The 23,180-nt window shown below is 43.2% G+C and overlaps 1 protein-coding gene across 1 annotated transcript in view; it reads right to left on the reverse strand.

Moving 5' to 3' along the window:
- Ctps2 (CTP synthase 2) overlaps nt 1-23,180 on the reverse strand; it is a 126,218-nt gene that overhangs the window by 87,705 nt on the left and 15,333 nt on the right. The window contains exons 5-13 of the mRNA XM_051142354.1: nt 22,972-23,088; nt 22,765-22,848; nt 21,582-21,662; nt 13,358-13,509; nt 10,548-10,680; nt 6,656-6,744; nt 4,949-5,043; nt 819-881; nt 684-727 (exon numbers count right to left, since the gene is read on the reverse strand). Coding sequence (XP_050998311.1) covers nt 684-727; nt 819-881; nt 4,949-5,043; nt 6,656-6,744; nt 10,548-10,680; nt 13,358-13,509; nt 21,582-21,662; nt 22,765-22,848; nt 22,972-23,088 — 858 coding nt within the window. The remainder of the gene's footprint in view (nt 1-683; nt 728-818; nt 882-4,948; nt 5,044-6,655; nt 6,745-10,547; nt 10,681-13,357; nt 13,510-21,581; nt 21,663-22,764; nt 22,849-22,971; nt 23,089-23,180) is intronic.

Below are 23,180 nucleotides of genomic sequence, written 5' to 3' on the forward strand. Positions count from 1 at the left end.
ACAGTCTACATATCGAGTTCCAAGCCAACCAGGACTACATAATGAGATCCTGTCTCCAAGAAACAAAACACAACCATTTTTTTAAATTTGTGTGCACACATACATGGATGCTGACAAAGGCCAGAAGAAAGTGTCAGATATAGGTGGCTAAGAGATGCCTAATGTGGGCACTGGGAACCAAACTCGGATCCTCTGGAAAAGTAGTGAGCACTCTTAGTCACTGACCCATCTCTCTAGCCCTATGACTATGTTAGAGGAAAGGAACTGGCAGATGAGGAACAGCAGCACAATGGTTGTCACTTTTGTATTAGAAAGATAGATGGCCACCCATATGGAAAATAGGCAGACTGGGGACAAGTCTAGAGATGGGACAGCTCATTTATTCATATTAGCTGTTATAAATTGTTGTCACAGTCAATTTAACCCTTTCCTAAACATTAAGCTTGAAAGCTGTTACAAAGACAAATCAGGCTGGGCTGTGTTTCTTCAAGGCACAGCTGGTAAGAAAGACTAGTGAGAACAAAGCGGTTTGAAGCAAAAACAAGAGGTAATAACAAGTTTGTAAATAATTTTTAAAGTTCTTTCACTGTCAGGAGAAAACAATAATTACCCCTCAGGGATTTAAGCAAGAACTGAAACACAATGACAATAATTGGACCCAGAAAGATCAACAAGCCACTTACCAGTGGGACTGGAGTATTTGGCTCAAATTCTGTAGAATTAGCATCTAAAGGAAAAGAGGACGTTTAGTGATTTACCAATTTTGCCCACACATTCTTGTTTTTAAATAAACAGTTCTTAGCGAACCTTGAACTTACCTTTCAAGTTCAGACAGTTTCTTGCAAATTCAATCACTGCCAGTTGCATCCCAAGGCAAATTCCTATTAGGAGAAGCACATGTGCATGTTTGGTATCAAGTGACACTTTGTATTCAACTGTTTCCTGTGAGCTCTTAGAACATAGACCTCAAGAGAGGAAGGCTTCCTGTTTTGTTCCCTGCAATCCCCTTGGCACCCAGAATAGTTCCTGGAAGAGCAGGAAGTGACAGGGTTAAAACTAAAGGAGCAGCCTAAAGTCCAGAAGGGAACAAGAAACAACTGGAGGGCAGATGAGGAAACAGCAAGCTCCCAGGACACAGATATGCCATCTACCACAGATGTTCTTGAACCAAGGCACCTATGTGGGCTGCAGAGCTATTTCAAAGACCTTGAGTCTTTCAAAGCACGTCTAACGACACCGCAACTAACCTCTTGAGACTTCCTCAAGTCTCCTTGGGCTGGGATTTCACACTCCTGCTTCTCGGGGAGACTTCATAACAGAAATATGGCCTTGGCCACAGGGTAACCTGAGGTCGGCCAGTGTGAGCATGACCACCTAAGGAGGTGGGGCTGCTAGTAAAAGCAGCAGCAGGGGCTAGCATCCATGCTGTGGGCAGATGCATGTCAGAAAGCAGGGAAGGAGACACAAAATGAAACTGAGCAGGTGCTCAAGAAAGGCAGAAGCGGGCTAGAGGAGTGGCTCCCAAGTCAAGCACACTTGTTACTATTGCAGAGGAGCCAGGTTATCAGCACCAACATGGCAACTCACAAATGTCTATAACTCCAGTTCCAAAAGAGCCAATGCCCTCTTTTGGCCTCTAAGGATGCTGCATGCATGTGGTGAAGAGACACACATACAGGCAAAATGCCCAGGCACATAAAGTAAAAATAAATCTGAAAAAAAAAAAGATGAGCAGAAGACAAAGGCCTGGGTTACTGCAGGCCTGTTGCTATACAGATGCTTTTGAACCTATCTCCACATTCACTGCAACCCACAAACTCCCTCCTGTAAACAGACAGCAATAACATTGCAGATGCTGTTACAGACATATACATATGATCCAGGAGACACAAAGGGAGAAGCCATCAATGCAGCAGCATGCCAGGATGAAAGGGATAAGCAGGAAATAGCTGAGTGCTCAAAGAACTTCAGAGAGTTCCATATGGCTAGGGCATAAAGAGACATGATGTTGTGAAGTGGGGTGCATACCTGTAATCCTAGTGCATGGGAGGTGTAGGCAGGAGGATCAGGAGTTCAAAGCAAGTGTCAGCTACATAAAAAAATGTAAGGCTCACTTGAGGATGAGGATATGAGAAAAAAACATGTTCAACATACACTATATACATAAACAAAAGCTTGAGAGGATAGATTAAGACAGTATAAATGGCCAGGTGATGGTGGTGCATCTCTTTAATGCCAGCACTTGGGAGAAAGGGTCAAGCAGTTCAAGGCTAGCCTGATCTACAGAGCAAGTTCCAGAACAGCCATGGCTACACAGAGAAACCCTGTCTGAAAAAAGCCAAAACCAAACAAACAAGCAAAAAAAAAAGTAGAAATGTAAAAAGATTTTCACTACCCATTTTACATATATACTATACACTGACAGACCAGATATAACTTGCACTGTATAGAACAGAGCACTTGAGGCTGAAGAGATGGCACCACAGTTAAGAGTACTTGTTACTCTTGCAGAAGAGCCAATTTTGGTTTCCAGCACCCACGTGGCAGCTAGTAACTCCCTACAACTCCAGTTCTAGAGAATTAGATGCCTTCTTCTGACTTCAGAGACCACCAGGCACCCATGTGGTACACAGACATATGCAGGTAAAACAAAAAAAGGGCACTCTGGTTATTTTGTCTTTATTAAACACACATACCTTTAACTTTACAAAAATTAAAACTAATAAAGACTATAAGAGGGGGGAGGAGGGAGAGAGGGAGGGAGGGAGCAGGAGAGAGAGAGAGAGAGAGAGAGAGAGAGAGAGAGAGAGAGAGAGAGAGAAGAGAACAACTTTTTTGCACAACGAAAAGCACATCAGGAGCTTTAACCAAGCGAGTTCAAGGTCATCTTTGGCTCTATAGCAACTTTAAGGTCAGCCATAGCTACATAAAACACCTTGTATGAAAATACCCTGGGATGGTTTGCTTGAGAACGGCCCCCAGAGGCTCCTATGTTTAAATATTTGGTCTCCAGTTGGAGGCTGCTTGAGGAATGACTAGAAGGTGGACCTTGCTGGAAGGAGTGTTGCTGCAGGCAGGCTCTGAGGTTTCAAAAGACTCTTGCTATTTTGAATTGGCTCTCTATGCTTCCTGCTCGCAGATCAAGATATAAGCTCTCAGCTGCTGCTCCGAGTGCCATGCCTGCCTGCCTGCTTGCTGCCATGCTCCCCACCATGATGGTCATGGACTCCTTCCTATGCCTCTGGAACTGTAAGCCTCCCCAAAACCCCTTCCTTCTATAAACTGCCTCGTTTTATCATAGCAATGGAAAAGTAACTAACACACAACACCTGCCCCTTTTTATTTGTGTGTGTACCTGATATATATGCAGTTGTGAGGTGATGGTGCATACCCCAGTGCAGAGGCCAGAGGCATAAGTCAGGTGTCCTGCATTGTCAATCTCTATCTCAGTCCCTTGATACAGAGCCTCTCAGTCAACCTCCAGCAATCCTCATGTCTCCCACCCCCTCACACACATTGTTAAGGTTACAGGCATGTGCAGTCATACCTAGTTTTTAACGTAGGTGTCAAGGATCAAATCAGGATGTCTGGTACCCACTGAGCCATCTCCCCAACCTGAATAACCCATCTTTAAAAAACAAAAACTAACAATGGCCTAAATGAACTTACGTCAGGGTAAAACAAAACAGATATTCTGGATTTCCTTTGGAAAAAGAGTTCTGAGAGTCTGGAGTATCCAGGAAAGAGCAGGTTATAGAAAAAACTAATGTCTAACATTCTTCAGATAGTAAAAGAGAACAAATAAGCTCATAAGCCCCCCAGAATAATGAGGAGACTGGGCTTCCATGCCCTCCCCATCTGAATCTCCAGCAGCAGAGCTGCCTTTAGCTCTTCCAGGTCCCGTGTCCTCTGGCCTTACTATTACAGAAACTAGGCTTTGCAGCTTAAGCAAGATCATTCAATAGATCTGCCTCTGTGCAAGGTATAGTGGTATGACACGGGCGTGTAGTCCCAGTATTTGGGGTGCTAAAGCAGGAGAGCTTGAACCAAGAAGCTCAAGGTCAGCCTAGACAACACAATAAGACAGTAAGACCCCATCTCTCTTTGTTAGTTTGCTTGTTTGTTTGTTTGTTTGTTTGAGACAAGGTTTCTCTGTATAGCCCTGGCTGTCCTGGAACTCACTCTGTAAACCAGGCTAGCCTTGAACTCAGAGAGCCATTTGCCTCTGCCTCCAGAACTCTGCCTAAGGCATGTACCACCACATCTGGCTTAAGTACTTCTTTTTCATACAGAAAGGTTATTACAGAGTTCTGTTGAATGGCTTTGCTGGAAATGCTAAGAGGACTAGTAAGAAGAAAATAGAGACAAACTTCTTCCAGCTTTTTGTTACTCAGAGACAAGTGTGTTTTTGCTGTTGTTGGTTTGGTTTGGTTTGGTTTTGCTTTTTAAAAAAGATTTATTTATCATGTTTACAGTATGCCTGCAGGCCAGAAGAGAGCACCAGATCTCATTATAGATAATTGTGAGCCACCATGTGAGTGCTGGGAATTAAACTCAGGACTTTTGGAAGAGCAGCCAGTGCTCTTAACCTCTAAGCCATCTCTCCAGGCCCCGATAAATTCTTTTTATATATAAACTAAGTAATAAATTGGATCTTCTTCAACTCTGCAGCCATGAGCAATATACAAAACAAATTGGGTGGCTGTGTTACAATAAAACTTTATTTACAAAAGCAAGCTAGGAGCCACTTTCAGTTTGTAAGCCCTGTAGAAAATGAAATGATTTGGTGTCTGATTTTCAAAACTGAGTTCACACCTTCAGAAGAACAAACTTTACTACATGTTACCTATTAAGATGCCTTACATGTACCCTTAAATTCCTAGACTCAGCTCCAAGCACTGAAAAAAAAAACTTAAAACTCATAGGAGCAATAAAAAAAAGTTTTTACCCAGAAATGGAATCTTCTTTGTCCTTGCCCAAGAAATTGCCTGGAGTTTTCCCAGTGTTCCTCGGATTCCAAAGCCTCCGGGCACAAGAATACCACTGAAATCAATACAAAATGAAAGTAAAGTTGACATCCACCATTTTTAAATATTTTTACTTAATTAGTGTGTGTGTGTGTGTGTGTGTGTGTGTGTGTGTGTGTGTCCAGGTGTGCCTGTGTATATACAGAAATGCATGCCACAGTGAGTATGTGAAAGTCAGAGAACATCTTGTGACAATTGGTTCTCCCTTTCTGCTGTGTGAGTGCTAGGGATTGAACACAAGTTGTCAGGCTTGGCAGCAAGAACTTTCACCTACAAATCCATCTCACCAGCCCACACTACTACTTTTATTTTTAAAACTTGTGTTTTCATCCATTATATTCAATGTTCCCAAACTCAACGCTTGGGACAATCACTAACGAATGCCTGAGGTCTATTTTTAGAATAGATTTCATAATTAAACATCTTTGAAGCTTAACCTTATAGGGACTTAAGATAATTTCTCACAACTGCCTCTAATATATATTTTCTGAAAGGTCTTCACAGCTTCTGAGTATAGCAATTGAAAAATTCAACTCAATGAAAAAATGCACTGCAAGCCAGTTATGGTAGTTCATGTCGATTAACTCTACACTCAGAAGATAAAGACAGGAGGATTGCTATAAGTTCTAGCAGTCGAAGTTGCTAGATGACTATGGCTAAGCAACAAGATTCTACACCAGTTAATCAAAACCCAGACCAAAGACTACACTGAGACCTGTGTGGAATGATACACACTTGTAATCCCAGCATTCCAGAGGCTGAGGCAGGAGGATTCAGACTTCCAGGTCAGCCTGGACTATACAATGACATCTGTCTCAAATGACAATATCTCAACCTCCCAAGCATTGGGACGACAGGTATGTACCATCACACCTACCTGGGTTGAAGTTCTTTCCTAACTACTATATAAAAACTTTCAGCTCTCTTACATCATCAGAAAGAGTTAAAGTGGGGGGAAAAAAGCCTAAGATTGCAACTCCCAATTAAGTTAAAGGTAAATGAAAATGTTTGGGCTAGAGCAAAGACTCAAAAGTTCAAGGGGGAATCCAGGAAGGTCATGGGATCCTCAAGATCCAGTGCTGCCCCAGGCTTCTCTCAAACACTTATGGAAAGAAGAGAGAAGGGGAAGAGGAGAACTAAAGCATGGGAAAGGGCTGGGGATACATTTAGGAGGTGGAGGCAGGATAATTGGGAGTTCAAAGTCATCCTAAGCTACATAATTTCCCGGCCAGCCTGGGCTCACAAGACCCTATTTCAATGATTAATTGTAACAATAAAAATAAATTAGAAAGCATATGGAAAAGAAAAGAAAATCAGAGACAGGTCCTGCTTGTACTTAAATTTATATGTGTAATAGTCACCACTGCATCCTGCAGTAAAACCAACACTCTTTCCTTCTAATGCTGCCCCTATACTCTCAAAAGAAAACCACTTCTACTGCTCAAGTCACCTGAGCTCTTGGGCACACATGAATACAATGTGGCATGAATGCTGCACAACCACCTGTAAAGACCACCCGGACTACTAACTATTCCAAATGTACAAAATCTAGCCACCGGAACAATGGACTAATTATAGAGAAAGCACAATGACATTATCCTCCTCATGTGGACAGGCCTTGTACTCACTCAGCTAGGCACAGCTTCTGCCAAGCTTCATGGAATTTCACAGGATCTTCAGCTTTGGTGACTGGCTCCAGGTCGATGGAGTCTATGTACTGAAAAAGCAAACCGAAACAAAACAAAACCACATCATCAAAAACCCAGCAGGCTAAAGGAACATTTAAGAAAATAAACACTCAAGAATACTAGAGCTATCCAACACAGTTATGCAATAATTGAGGGCTAGTAGAGCTTACCAGTAGAGCCCTTGCTTACAGGGAAATGAAAGAGAGAAAAATACCTAATTAATAAAGATAAAAATGAAGTAATTAGGGTATGCTGCTCCCACAGACCAGCTCCAGGAACAGTAGAGAGAAGAGAGGTGGATCCATGGTAGGGAGAATTGAGCAGGCAGTGAACAGCTGGTTAAGGGAGATCAACCTTTGGTTGAACAACTAGCTAGTTGTAGAGGAGAGGTTAAGGAACAGAGGAAAAAGAAATACTCAGAGGCTTAGCATATGTGGTACAAGCTGAAGGTCTCAAAGACCAGGAGAACTTTATTTTCTGTGTCTCTGTCTCTCTGTCCTGCATGTTATCTGACTCCTTGCTGTTCTCTTACTTTTATGTCTCTCTTCTTGCTTGTTGTCACCCATCTTCCTACCTCCCTTCTTGCTCTTACCGATCTTTCTACCTCTCTTCTTGCTTGCTTCCCCATCTATCTATCTCTCGTGCTGTTCCATCTCATGCTAGCTTACTCTCTCATGTCTGTTACTTGCTTGCCGTTCTCCTTGGGCCAACCCCAGTATTTTATTAAAATGAAGTTCAATTTTTTTTCATTATAGATTACATCATGATTTTTCTCATCTTTGACAATCAATAGGGCATTCAAGAATCAACAAAGCAGCCTGGTGGTGGTGGTGGTGGTGGTGACAGATGCCTTTAATCCCAGCACTCAGGAGGCAGAGGCAGGTGGATCTTTGTGAGTTCAAGGCTAGCCTGGTCTACAAAGCAAATGTAGGACAGTCAGGGCTACAAAGAGAAACCCTATTTTGAAACTCCTCCCCCCCAAAAAAAGAATCAACAAAACAAGGGAACAATCTAACAAAGAAATACAAACAGTTCTGTATAACCTACAATAAAGCATACAGCAAAAATCAATCCATTTCCAAGCAATGGTCAGCATAACCTGATCATTATTCCTTAAACAATACTTGGGAAAGTTTAATCATAAATTTCCCTAGACTAAAGCCACTGTGTTTACATGATTGTCATAGCAACATATCTTGAGCTAAAGGTTCTCTTAAAAGAAGAAAGAAAGAAACAGAAACAAAAAAAACCTTGACTTACTCCCAGGCCCAACAGGTAAGCTATCCAATCCTAGGCTAACTGCCAAGGGGTCCTCCATTGTAAAATATCTGGAAAGCATGACACTCCACCTTCTAGTGCTCTCAAAGCAGATTCTAAAGAAACATTTCTACAGGTAACAGCATCTAGTCAGGTACTGTTATGTCTCGGTCTAAACTTTCATGCAGTTTGGGTGCTCACAGTCAGAGCGGAAAAACTCTATCATTGTCTCAAGCTTTTCAACACTCTGTGGGAAAAAGTTTTCCCGGTATGAATTTCCTTAGGGTTGAGAGATAAAGAGAAAAACACAGTTTTAGGAGAAAAAGGCAGATTTTTAGACAAAATTATACCTGGATATTATATAACATTTAGGGGCAGTGGTAATCAGCTGGAGATCTTCGGAATTTTGTCAAGCAAAGCCTCAGCAGCTGCTCTGGATGTCTAGAGACCATGCTGGACCATCAGAGGTCTCTGGAACTTTGTCAGACAAAATCTCTATGGCTTCTCCTCATGTCTGTGACAAGGATAGGGACTAAGGGTACAGCTTAGTGGCAAAGCCTTCGCAAGGCCCTGAGTTCAACATCCAGTACCCAAAAACATTTCATTTTGTTTTTTCAAGACAGGGTTTCACTGTGTAGCCTTGGCTGTCCTGGAATTCACTCTGTAGACCAGGCTGGCCTCAAACTCACAGAGATCCACCTGCCTCTGCCTCCCAAGTGCAGGGATTAAAGGCGTGCGCCACCGTGTCCAATTTCCAAAACCATTTTTGGGTATTTTTGGGAGGAGGGGTGTTGAGGCAGGGTTTTCTCTGCATAACAGTCCTGGCTGTCCTGGACTCACTTTGTAGACCAGGCTGGCCTCGAACTCACAGTGATCTGCCTGCCTATGCCTCCCAAGTGCTAGGATTAAAGGCGTGCACCACCATGTACAGCTTCCAAAAATATTTTTAAAACTAAGAGAGGATTGTGAAGTGTGGTAGTCCATGTTTATGGTGCCAGAACCCAAGAAGCAGAGAGACAGAAGGATACTGCAAGTTAGAGGTCTACATATTGGATCTACAGAGGAAGTTTCAGGCCAGCCAGAATTCCAAGCCCCTGTCTCAAAGCCATAACCCTCCCTGAGAATTACAAGCTGTTAATGGTAGCTAGGAAGCCTTCTTGAGAGAACTCACTCTTCCCAGAGGATGTTATAGGGTACAGAGTGAATTCAAGGACAGCCTGGTCAACTTGGAAAAGCTCTATATCAAAATATAAAACTAAAACATGGTTAGAAATATAGCTTAATGATACAGCATTTGCCTAATACATGTGGTCCTAGGTTCAATCATAGTACCACAATGTATAAGGGGAGAAGAAGAGGGAGAGAAGGAAAAGAAATGACCTGGGCACCGAATCTCACAAAGCTTCCTAGTAGAGAGCACTTTACACATGTTATCACAGGTCATCATCACTGGAGGACTTCCAGCTGAATCCATGAGACTCCATGTTGGGAAGGCCTCTGGGAAGCTTGCACTTTCCTTTCCCCAGACTCCATCCCATAGCACTCTTCCAGTTGCCAGTTTTCCTTTGTGTTCTCTGGCTATCATAAATCTTACATGTGGCTAGGACTGTATGTTGAGCCCTGTCAGTCCTTCTGATCAACTTTCCATATAGCAGTTGGACTAAAGAGCGCTTCATCACAATCTGCCTCTTTGGGAATGTATAAATTGTGTCTATTTGTTTTGTGGTGCTGAGGATGGAACTCAGAGCCTTGATCATGCTAAGTAGCACTCCAGAACTAAGTCACATCTCCAACTATGGTAGTTTGAAGGAGAATGGCCTCCATAGGCTCATATGCCTGAATGCTTGGTCCCTAGTTAATGGAACTATTTAAGAAAGCTAAGAGGTGTGGTCTTATTGGAGGAGGTGCGTCATGGAGGTGGGGATGAGATTTGAAAAGCCCACGCCAGGCCCAATGTTCTTGTCTCTGCCTGCAACTTATGAATAAGATGTGAGCTCTCAGCTACTTCTCCAGCACCAAGCTGGAAATGATAATGAACCAACCCTCTGAAACTATAAGGAAGCCACCAATATAAGCAGTGCAGGGAATGGAAGTCAGGGCCTTGGTCATGCTAAGTGAGCACTCCAGCACTGAGCCACAACCCAACCCAACCTGCCTCTTAAGACTAGAAGAGGGGCCAGGCATGGTGGCACACACCTTTAATCCCAGCACTCGGGAGGCAGAGGTAGGTGGATCACCGTGAGTTCGAGGCCAGCCTGGTCTACAAAGTGAGTCCAGGACAGCCAAGGTTACACAGAGAAACCCTGTCTCAAAAAACCAAAAACTAAAAATAAAAAAGACTAGAAGAGGGCCAGAGATATGGTTTAGCAGTTGAAAGCATGTAATGCTGGGTTCCTAGCCCTCATGTCAAGTGGCTCACAACCACCTGTATCTCCAGTTCCCAGGAGAGCTAATGCTTCTGGCCTCCCTTGTGCACTCACACTCACATGTACATACCCACACAGAGACACAGATACACATACACGTAAGTAGAAATAAAAGAAAGAAATAGCGGGAAGAGCAGGCTGAGACTCACCATCAGATTCAACTTGTGGTTGATGGCCAAGGCTGAGTGCTCTAGCGCTTTGAACACAGAGGCATAGCAGTCTCTGAGTTTGGTGTATTTACCAACCAGGGCTATGGAGCATATTTTCTGCAATCTTTCATACCTGAGAGGGAAAACAAGTTCAAAGTCCATATGTACACTATGACATATCACAAGCAACAATGTAGCCACTGCTCTTATTCCATGGTACTTTTCAGAACTGTAGGCACAGAGAAGACACTCAGTGTACTTGATGCCAATCTCTCCCTCAACATGCCAAAATCTGGTCATCAAAAGGATTGCAAGCCAGACATGGTGGCGCACGCCTTTAATCCCAGCACTCAGGAGGCAGAGGCAGGTGGATCTTTGTGAGTTCAAGGCCAGCCTGGTCTACACAGAGAGTCCAGAACAGCCAAGGCTAACACAGAGAAACCCTGTCTCGAAAAACCAAAAAAAAAAAAAAAAGACTTCAAAAAGTACAAGAAGATCTGGGAAGATGGCTCAGTTTGTGAAGCACTTAACACATAAGGATGAGAACCTGAATTCTTATCTCCAGAAACCATATAAAAAGCTAGGCATGGTGACACACACCTGTAACCCCAAGAGTCCTATGAGGAGATAGGAGGTGGAGACAGGAGACACCTCAGAATCTGTCCTCTGTCTCCACATGTACACAGTGGTCCAAATGTATATGCGTGCATGCACACAAATTAAGAAACAAAGTTTGTTTAGAAGCCGTAAGAATCCTCAATATTGGCTTACATTAGCAAGTGCAAATATAAATCCCAAGAGTTTATGAGAGAAAAACTTCAAAGCATCAAAACAAAAAAAAATAAAAAGCTGTCTCATAAACTCTGAGTTGTTTTTCAATTAGCTTATAAGGTGGCATTATATAAGAATATGGCAACGTACTTGTCAACAGAAAACATTCTGGTATGTTTGTAAGGTGACATTGTATAAGAAAATGCATTCAAAGTTGTCTACATTTAAAACTGTCACATTCCCAGCTGGCCTACTAAAGTCTGGTTATTTGTGACATGTCTGAAGAATAGTGTTAAGAGAACTATTTAAAATATTACAAGCCATTTAGATCATTTTAATGAGAAAATTCCATTCTACAAAAGACACTCAATCACATGTCACAATTATAGTGTTGCTTTTTGTCAGGAAATCTGTTCCAAGAACATGAAAAATATGGTGATCATATATTAGGGATGTAGATAATGTTGTAGAGCTTTGAAGGAAGTTCTTGCTCCAAACGAGGCAAAATGTTGCCATAAGGAGGTAGCCCCCTTTCACATCTCCATCTGCAGTGCAGGCAAGAAACAGTATCAAACACAGACTGAGAGGTGGGGATGTAGGTTAGTGGATGAAACACTTGCAATCGTGAAAACTCATGAAAATGCAAAATGGGTGTAGTGACCTGGCTGTAAACCTAGGGCAAGACAGGTAGAGGTGAGTTCCCCAGGACAGGCTGGTTAGCCAGGCAAGCTCCAGAATTGGCAAGAGACCAGTGTCAATATACAGGGTGGCGATACTGAGGATGATACCTGATGTCAATCTTAGAACTCCACATGCATGTACACACATGCATACATGCCCACACACATGCAAAACTATATATATTATATACATGCAAAAACAAAACCAGGCTGGGTGCCAGGATACCACTCAGTTGGTAGAGTGCTTGCCTTGCATGGTAGAAGCCCTTAGTTTGCTGCTCCTCAGCACCAAGTAAAAATGGGCATGGTGACAACACACCTATCATCAGTCCTAGATCTCAGGAAGTGAAGACAGGATGATCAGAGAAGTTCAAGATCACACCTGACCAGTGAGTTCAAGGACAGCCTGGGATACATGAGATCACACCTCAAAAATAAAAACTAAGATAGATGTGATAACATGCAGGAGGCAGAAGCAGGCAGGGGTCTCTGTGAGTTTGAGACCTCTCTGGTCCACATAGCAAGTTCCAGGCTAGTCAGAGCAACACAGTGAAACACTGCCTCAAAATAAATAAATAAATAAATAAAATTCAAAACACAGAACCAAAAACTAGGCTGGGTGGAGAGAAAAAAGAAAAACTAAGAGACTAAAAATAATAGGAAAGATAAGATTTCCAAGGAAGGGCAATAAATAAAGGACCTGAGAAAAGGCTGTCAAACCTTTAGCTCTCTGCTTAGTTTGATCTTGCGCCATAGAATTCACAGCTGTGTGTGACCATAAGTGGTAAAGCAATTGCCTAGCATGTATGAGGCCCTGGGTTCAATCCTCAATACCACAAAATTATGCTGATGGTGATAATGATGCTGATGACACTGGTGATCACGAATTAAATTCCTGATAACAGAAAGCAAGTTCATCTCAAATCAACTATAGAGACACACATAGGCCGTGTTTCAGAAATTGGTTTAGGGATTGTAGGGATTAAGATCTCATTTTGGCAACAGATCCAGATATAGCCAACAGAAAACACACACACACACACACACACACACACACACAAATTCTTCACAGGCCATACTGATCCTCTAAAGTAGGCCTTACTTCTACCTCCAAGCCTAGGAATTACCAGTGTGGTAACTCATTCTGGAAGCACTAGCCACAAAAAGCATGAGGAACTCAGTTCAAACCCATGTAAAACCAGAAGCTGCAGTGTGGTCATCTGTGATCCCGCAGACCTATTTTCCTATGCATTTATAAAGACTGAGAAAGTCTGGAAAGAATTAGGAAAAGATTTTTTAGAAGTCCTATGTATGTTTTTAAAAAATTTTTTTTCTACATAAAGAATTCCTTTCACGTACCTGTCAGCCATGGTTTTCCACTTGAAAAGCAAATTAGTTGAACAGTCACTGATGGGCAGGTCCAATCTCTCTTTAAAATATTTAGTCACACCTTGCTCCTCCAAAAGGAGAGGCACCCGGTAGATGGAAGAAACATCATGGATACAGATGACCTGATCAAGGATAATTAAACATCTTTCTTAGTACACCACTGGAATAAGACAAAATTCAAGAGACAGTTTATACTGAAATAAGAAAACCTAGAAATCTGTACCTTGGGGTGCAAGATTAGTTCCAGCTTCCCAGGAAGCTGAAACAGGAGGACCATAAGAAATTCAAGGCCAGCCTCAGGTATACAGCAAAATATAATTTCAGCAAGGAAGAGAAGGAAGGGAAGGAGAAAGGGAGCAATGATGTTTAGTTTTAACTGTCAACTTTCTATAACCTGCAATCTACAGTCACCTGGGGAGAGTCTCCAGTAAGAATTGTGTAGATCAAATCAGCCTTTGAGCATGTCTATTGGGGACCTTTTTAATTTTTATTTTTTGTTTATTTTTTATTTTTCTATTTTACTTTTATTAATTTATTCATATTACATCTCAATTGTTATCCCGTCACTTATATCCTCCCATCCCTCCCTCCCTCTCGCTTTCACCTTATTCCCCTCCCCTATGACTATAACCGAGGGGGACCTCCTCTCCCACTATATGGTCATAGGCTATCAAGTCTCATCTTGGTAGCCTGCTTATTCTTTCTTTGAGTGCTACCAGGCTCCCTCACCAAGGGGAGGTGGTCAAATATGGGACACCAGAGTTCATGTCAGAGTCAGTCCCAGCTCTCCACATAACTGTGGAGAATGTCCTGTCCATTGGCTAGATCAGAGTAGGGGTTCGATGTTTACTGCACATATTGTTCTTGGCTGGTGCCATAGTTTGAGCAGACCCCCCTGAGCCCCGATCCACCCATCATGATGTTCTTCTTGTAGAGGAGACCTTTTTAAAAATGATTTATTTATTTATTATTTATACAGTCTGCCTGCATGTGAGCCAGTAGGCCAGAAGAGGGCATCAGATCTCATTATGGATGGCTGTGAGCCACCATGTAGCTGCTGGGAACTGAACTCAGGACCTCTGGAAGAAGAGCCAGTGCTCTTAGCCTCTGAGCCATCTCTCCAGGCCCCTGGGGTTTTTTTTTTAAAGACAAGATCTCACTATGCAGCCCTGGCTGGTTTGGAAATCACTGTGTATATTAGGGTTGACTCCAAATTCACAGAGATCCACCTGCCTCTGCCTACTGAGTGCTGGGATTAAAGGCATACACTACCACAGCTGGCTTGGAATTTCTTCATTTCATTAACTGACCCAGGAAAATCCATCTTAAAACTGGATGGCTCTATTCTCTGGGTTTAGGTGCTAGACTATATAAAAGAAGAGAGAGTGAGCTGATCAGTAGGCACATATGTATGAGTGCATTTCTCTCTGTTCTGGAGTGTGAGTGTGATGTGACTAGCTGCTTCAAATTCTTTCTGCCTTAACCTCCCCAAAATGACAGACTATAACATAACCTGGAACCAGAAGTTAAAAACAAAAAACCAAAAAACCTTTTCCCCTAAGCTGCTTTTAACAGAGTATTTCTTTTTTATTTTCTTTTTTATCTTTTTGTTTGTTTTATTTTGTTTTGTTTTTCTAAACAGGGTTTCTTTGTGTAGCCTTGGCTATTCTGGACTTACTTTGTAGACCAGACTGGCTTCCAACTCACAGTGATCCACCTGCCTCTGCTTGCATGGCATCCATGAGGACCTTGGGTTTGACTCCCAGTACCACATAAAATCAAGCATGGTGGCACACACCAGTAATCTTAGCACTTGGGAAGTAAGGACACGAGGATTAGCAGTTCAAGATCATCCTCAGCTACACAACAAATTCAAAGTTAGCCTGGACTACATGAAAAAAAGAACAACCAGTTAAACAGTGGTGGCCCATGTCTTTTAATCCCAGCACTTGGAAGGCAGAAGCAGGCAGATCTCTGTGAGTTCAAGGCCATGCTGGTCTACAGAATGAGTTCCAAGGCAGCTAGTATTACACAAAGAGACCCTGTCTCAAAATCTAAAAAAAAAAAAAAAACAATAAGAAAGAAAAAGAGCTGATGAGATGGCTCAGCTGGTAAAGGCACTTGCCACCAAGCCTGACAACCTGAGGAAGGAAAGAAGGAACAAAGGAAGGAAAGCAGGCAGGCAAGCTGGGCAGTGATGGCACATGCCTTTAATCCCAGCACTCAGGAGGCAGATCTCTAAGTTTGAGGCCAGCCTGATCTATAGAGCAAATTTCAGGACAGCCAGGACTACAGAGAGAAACCCTGTCTCGAAACTCCTCTCCTCCTCCCCTAAAAAAGGAAAACAATAGAAATGTAAGAAGGGAAAGAAGAAAAAGAAAACCCAGTAACTTAAACAAGAGTCAGAATTAGCACAAGGTTACTTTAATTATAGACCTCTGAATTCATTATTATACCCTGAAAGAATGGATATGATAAAATATAGACAGATAAAATAGTATATTATATATGTACATATATGTGAGAGATAGGTAATATATCATATATATTTATCTGTCAGTTTCACATTGGCAGATTCAACCAAATATGGATCAAAGACATTCAGGGAACAACAAATCTGTACGGAACACGTCCATACACTTTCCCCTAGACGATACCATATAACTGTTTCTATCATTTTGACATTGCACTGGTGTAAGTCATCTAATGACATAGTATTCAGGAGAATGTCACAGGTTATATACAAGTACTGCACCTGTTTTTGGTATGTTGTTTTGTTTCTTGAGAGAGACAGAGAGCATGCACAGTGTTTGGAGGTCAGAGGACCACTTACAGAGTTCTCTCCTTCCACCATTATCAGTCATGAGAACTGGAACTCATGTTGTAAGGCTTAGCAGCAAGCACCCAGCCCTGTGCCATTTTCTTTTAGGGACTTAAGCACTGGAGGAATCCGACATTCCTGTCGAGTCACAGGACCACCAATCCCTTGCAAATCATGAGAGAGGACTGTCCCTGGTCTTAGTCCCCAGTTTCTGGCACAAAGCTTCAAAAGACCCTCAAACTCCTGTTTGGCACAAGATTCTTTGCTAGGCAACTGATACGTTTGCTGGTGGTCCTGGAAAAACTTCATGTGGATCCCCCAACAACTGGAGGGGGGCCCCCTTTCTGCCTCTGATGCTTCCCTTTGGATTCTGTTCCCCTAACTGGACTGCTTTGTCTTCAGTGGGAGAGGAGGCACCAAGTTCTGTAGTGACTTAATGTGCCAGGGTGGGTTGGTACCCATGGGAATCTCCCCGTTCTCTGAGGGGAAGAGGTGAGAATGGTGGAGAGGTGGACCAGAGGGACTGCAAGGAGAGAAGGGAGCTGCAATCAGGATGTGAAGTAAACAAACAAACACACAAACAATTTTCCAAATAGTCACGGGGGAAAAACCCAAGCAAGTGATTAGAGGACCACCAACTAACATCTAGAGAGGGGAAGGAGGCTGGAGGCTGAGCTCAAACACATGGCTGAATAGTCCAATAACCATGCCCCCCATACAAACACTCCAATAAAAATTCTGGAAATGAGGCTGGAGAAAGATCTGCTCTTCCAGAGGACTTGGGTTCAATTCCTAGCATCCACATGGCAGCTCATAACCATCATGTAACTCTAGTCTCAGGGTCTCTGAGGGACCAGGCACACACATGGTGCACTGGTGTACATGCAAACAAAACAGTCCAACACAGAAAATAAACAAATAAACACCTCTGGAGAAGGCAGGTGTGGTAACCTACACCTTTAGTTCCAGCACGCAGGAAACAGAAGAAGGTCTGGTCTGGTTCGAGGCCAGACAAGGCTAATGAGACCCTGCTTAGTTTGTTTGGGGTTTGGTTTTTGCTTGTTAAATATCTGTGGAAAGCATGCTGGCACAAACCTCTAATTCCAGCACCTGGGAGGCAGAAGCAGGAGGGTCAAGGCCAGCATCCATTATGTAGGCTAGGCTACTCAGACCCTGAGTATAAAACTAGTAGGAAGGGGGTTGAGCAGCGATGGGGTCTCTCAGCAGCTACAGGTACTTGCTGTCAAGCCTGATAACTTGAGTTCAATCCCTGGAATCCACACGGTGGAAGGAGAGGTCCTCTGACCATGCACATACTGTAGCATACTACACACACACACACACACACACACACACACACACACACAAGCATATACGCATAAGTACATGTAAAAATATGAAAACAAACCAGAGAACAATGCTCAGGGGAACTTTCCACTTGCTGACTATACTGAGCTATGAGGAGGGAGACATCCTGATCCAACAAGAACAAAAGCTCCCTGGCTTGGAAGCCTCCCAGACCATTTGCATCCTTTATTATAAAGTAGGACTTGCCAACAAAGCACTTTGCTGAGCCCTCTGGGTCGCTTAATAACTATCAAATTTGAGAAGTCTATGCAAGCTCCAAAACTGTAGTCAGCTGGCAGGAACAGGGGTGGTACCTCAAGGCCATCGGAAACTCATGACAGGTATCTGAAGTGGAGGGCACTCTTGTAAGGGACTGGGCCCTTAAGTCGGTGGAGTTTGATACTCTGGGTAGTCAGTGTCAGGACTCAGTATAAAGCAAGGTGTGGTGGCACACGCATGTAACTCACACACTTTGAAGGCAGAGGCAAGATGATCAAGTTCAAGGTCAGCCTTGGCTACATGAGAAAAAAATTCTGTGTGTGTGTGTGTGTGTGTGTGTGTGTGTGTGTGTGTGTGTACTTGATAAAGGAGCTTAGCACCATGCCTGGTCACCTGAGTTGGATCCTATCATGGGTACTATGGCACAAGTACACCCAAAACACATTCTCACACACAAACATAATAGAAAGAACAAAAAAATTAAGCTGGGTATAGTCGTGAATGCCTGAAATCCTAGCATTTGTGGGAGCTTAAGGCAGAAATATCAGAAACTCAAGGTCACCCTCCTCTATGTAACAAAGGGAAGACCAGCATGGGCTACAGAAAACTCTGTCTCAAAAAAAAACTGTTTTTAAGGTAGTGAACTGACATAGCTTATGTGTACTGCCCAGTGTGGCCTCAGAAACACCATGCTTAAACAGACCTTGTCTTGTACAGATATGTATGAGATTGGTATTCCAGCTGCTTTCACCTGATGTCTATCACCTTGTTCCCTGTTCCCTTCTCTTGGGTAAATTTACAAGGGCACATTGACCAGAGGGAAATCAATCACATCTGTTAAAGACTCCATTTACGCTGTGAGTGTTTTTCACTTAACCTAATGGCTTTAACATACTCTCAAGAGCATGAAAGAGGTTATTTGTAGGCATTTAAGGATCTGCCAAATCCTAAATAAATGCCAAAAATGGTCTGCCAACTCTGGGTTTGCTTTTCCCAAGCCCACAGCTATAAAGTCAAGAGTTCTGAATATTGCCAACTTGCTACTCCAACTATAGGGCATCACTGTGCATGTAACAAGGCAGGTCCAAGTGCCAAAATGTCGCCAATATGTACTTTCATCCCAATTACTCATCAAAGCTAAATCTTGGGGGAGGAGGAAGCTCAGTGTGGCAGGGCTTTTCTAGCAATAGCAGCAACACCAAAAAATAAAAGTGGCAGGAATGGAGGTGGGTTTCTATAATCTCAGCAATTGTGAGTCTAGCCTGGGAGATATGACACCCATTCTCAAAACAAAACAAAACTACCTAAATCTGAGACACTCATCTGTTATCACAGCACTCAGGAGGCTGAGGCAGGAGGATCATGAGATTGATGCCAGCCTGGTCTAGACTACAGTGGCCTTGTCTCAAAAAAAAGGGCTCAAAAGCTGTTGCTCTTCCAAAGGACCCAATTTTGATTCCCAGGACCTGAATGGAAGCTCACAACTGTATCTTACAACCATCTTCTGCCCTTTCTGGGCACTAGGCATATATATGATGTGCATACATACATGCAAACATGCATCCATACACATAAGAAAACACTAAATCTATAGGCAACTGCAACTTCCACATGTAGAAAGCATGGAGTTATTTACTTATCCATCATCATAAAGCTGTGACACATACCATGGAGAGGTAGGAGGAGGAGGATCAGGAGTTCAAAGTCATCCTTAGTTACATAGAGAGTTTGAAGCCAGCTTGAGCTATAAGAAACCTTGTCTCAAAGAAAAGAAAGAATAAACAAGACTGGATCCCTGGAGCTGAAGAGGTAGCTCAGCAGTTAAGAGTACATACAGCTCTTGCAGAGGACCTGCGTTCAATTCCCAGCACCCACCTCATCTCACAACCACATATAACTCAGCTTCAGGGGATCCAACACCCACATCCTCTTTGGGCATCTGTGTTCACTTGAGCAAAGCCACACACATACATATACAACTTAAAATAAATCTTTAAAAGAACTGGGATCACTGTTACAGGCCTTAGGCCCTCAATGGCCACAGCTGGAACTCTACCTTCCTTCTTCTCCAAGCTCTCAGCAACCCAATGTAAAATGCTTTATTTAATTTCTTCTATTCTGGAAACAAGGCTGTATTGCTTAACCCACATGCAAAGTGCTAGCTACACCAAACAACCAAGTCAAAACAAAGTGGCTAAGACATTAAGGGGGAAAAAAAGGAAAAAAAGAAAAAAGAAAAAAAAGACATTAAGGGAACACACACAGAGAGCCAAGCCCCATCTGCTCAAAGCAGTTCAGGCTGGGAAGGCTTGAGTAAAGGGCTCACTCTCAGGCCACTCCCCAAGCACAGACACCCCATCAAGCAGCCGTGAGACTTCAGAGAGTCCAGAGCTCACATAGAGGGTCTCTAGCAAGCCTCACCCTGTTCCTGAGCCCCAGTCACACCACTCTTTATAAACTGTAGCTAACTGCAAGCCCTCATAACCTAGGCTTATTGGGAACAAGAGCTAGAAAGACAAAGAAAATCTAAATATGGGAATATCCAGGTTGGAAGTCCTGCAGAACAGAGGGCCAAAGCCTATATTATGGTAATTTCTTTTTTTTTATTATGGTAATTTCTAGAACAATCAAATAAGCTGGGCCACTTACATGAACAGAAAACATAGCTTGAAATGTCAGCACACTTGTGTGGTTTAACGTGTGTTAAGTTGTATCAGGTACAAAAGAGAAACAAACAAAAGCAGTGTCACAGCAAGATACAGGATGGAAAAAATGCTAGAGGCGAGTGCAGGGCAGCTTCGGGCGCCCCCAGCAGACACCCATCATGGGCAGCCAGAGCTCCAAGGCTCCCCAGGGTGACCTGACCTCCGAGGAGGCAGCAGATGCCTCTCCCCATCCCCAGAAGGCCAATGGACAGGAGAAAAGCAATGGAGACTTAACCCCCAAGGGTGAAGGAACAGAACAGATGAGGCAGCTGGAGCTACGGGTGATGACATCGAGCTAGCAACCCCTAGTCAGAAAGCTAAGGCCAAGTGGGAGGTGGCCCCCAAGGAGACCCCCAAGAAGAAATTCTCTTTCAAGAAGCCTTTCAAATTGAGCAGCCAGTCCTTCCAGAGAAATCGGAAGGAGTGAGTGGGGTGTGATTCCTTGGCCTCCTCCCCAACAGAGGAAGAGCAGAAGCAGGGCAGGGGGTGGGGGGGGCGGGGGACATGCATCAGCACCTGCAGGCACAAGGGAGAAGGAATAAATGTCCCGTTGAAAGAAAAAAAGCAAATGCTGGAGGTAGCAAAGAGTTCTCTCACTAGAAGTTTCGCTGAGCTAAAATGCCCTCCCTGAGCTTCAAGCGGTGGCTCATGATTGTGTTCTCAGCACATGGATGTAGGAGAATCAGGAATTCAAGGTCAGCCTGGGTTACATGAGACCCAGCGGCTCAGTGAGTAAAGGCACTTGCCACATATCCTCACAACCTGATTTTGATCTTTGGAACCAACGTAAAGGTAGGAGAGAATGGATTCTATTCACAAAGTTGTCCTCTGGCTTCCACACATGCATCGGTCACAGCAGAAGCACACACACACAAATGGATGAATGAATAAATACATTTTAATCTAAGCCAGTCACAGTGGTACACACTTACAATCCCAGCATTCAGGGAGGCAGAGACAGGCAGATCTCTGTGAGTTCAAGACAGCCTGGTCTACAGAGCAAGTCCAGGGCAGCCAGAACTACCCAGAGAAACCCTGTCTCGAAAAACAAAACAAACAACAACAACAACAAAAATTAATCGAAAGAGCACCAAGCACCAACCTGTTCAGGTTTCACGTGACAAAACATAGAAATCTTCTCTTTCACAGCCATCTCAATGGGTGCTGAACTACGGCAGACAATCTGTGAATGCAGTTATCATGGGTCAGTAAAATGGAACAGGTCTAATCAAATTGCCCAATTCATTGTCAGAAAGATATATATATATATTTTTTTTTATTTTCCTACAAGAGACTAGACCAAGAATGCACTTATTCACTCTGGGCATTCTTCTGATCACTAGCATAAGCATGTCTCACTAAGTTCAACAGAAATCTACCAGAAATAGCTCAGAACATCAAAATGTCTCCGATGAACAGTTAAAGCTCTAATGGGCTGTTTCACTAAACAGAAGGAGACCTGGATCAGGAGTTGACAAGCTTTCACTACAGGGCCACTTAGGAAACATCTTAGTCTCCCAAGTTAAGGCACTCAGGGTTCTGTGCCAAAACAGCTACATTAAACAAATGAGTAGCTGTGTGTCCATGAACTCTCCTTTCTTTTTCTGTTTTTTTCAAACAGGTTTTCTTTGTGTAGCCTTGGCTGTCCTGGTCCTGTAGACCAAGGCTGGCCTCAGACTCACAGAGATTCACCTGCCTCTCCCTCCATGGACTGGGACTAAAGACATGAACCAACACCATCCCGCTATAAATTCTTACTTATAGAAATAGGCAGTTGCTTTGTGAACCCCTATTTGTCTCCCTGTGACAAGCTGATGACTGCAACTGGATTACCTATTACAAGAACACGTGAGGAGTGCGTCACAGACTAAAACTTAAGGCAAAGAAAGCCAGGCCTTGAAGGGTCAACAGGAAAATCCCAAGGTATCACATTCACTCTGAAGGAGCCAGGAACCTTATAAGTGACAGGGCATTGTATCTGACCTGCTATCAATGGAGCCAGCTTAAGGATAAAGAAATTATCTTTTCCTGGCTGCCAGATACAAAACGTTTACTGTCATAGGAACATTTGAGAGGGACAAATGCCTCAGATGAGTGGTTAAAGATTAAGGTCCTAGGAGTATAGCTCAAAGGCAAAACACATGCTTACTATGTGTGAGACCTTATGTTCCATCCCCAGTACCAAAACCAAAAATAGAAAGAAGCCATCGGTGTTAGAGCTTGTGACATGGAGGTCCTACTCCAAAAGAACTTACAGACAAACTTACCCACGGTGCTTAACTCACCAGATCCGGAGATAAGCCCAACCCCCTCAGCGCGCGGACACTGTTTTGTGTAGGTTTTGTTTTTTGTTCTCCAGTAGCACTGGGCTAAAAAGAAATGAGACCCCATCAGCGCCACTGGATATCTAACTTCTGGGTCATGAGTTTCAAATGTAGGTCATATAAATGTCAGTGGAAAACTATCCACGTACTTCTCTGGAAAAAACCCACCTGTGGCACAAGGCTGACGTGAATGTTATAGAAATTCTCTCTTTTGACTTTAAACTGGAATTGTCGGAATGCTTCCACAAATGCCATTCCTTCGATGTCTCCAATGGTGCCTCCCAGCTAAGGGTGGAAAACAAAGATAAGACACAAAAGACCAAACATCTCCCATAGCACACAAATCACTGACATTTTCTTGTTCCTTAAGTAAAATA

The sequence above is a fragment of the Acomys russatus genome, chromosome X (genome assembly GCF_903995435.1).
Source record: "Acomys russatus chromosome X, mAcoRus1.1, whole genome shotgun sequence".
Taxonomy (NCBI): Eukaryota; Metazoa; Chordata; class Mammalia; order Rodentia; family Muridae; genus Acomys; species Acomys russatus.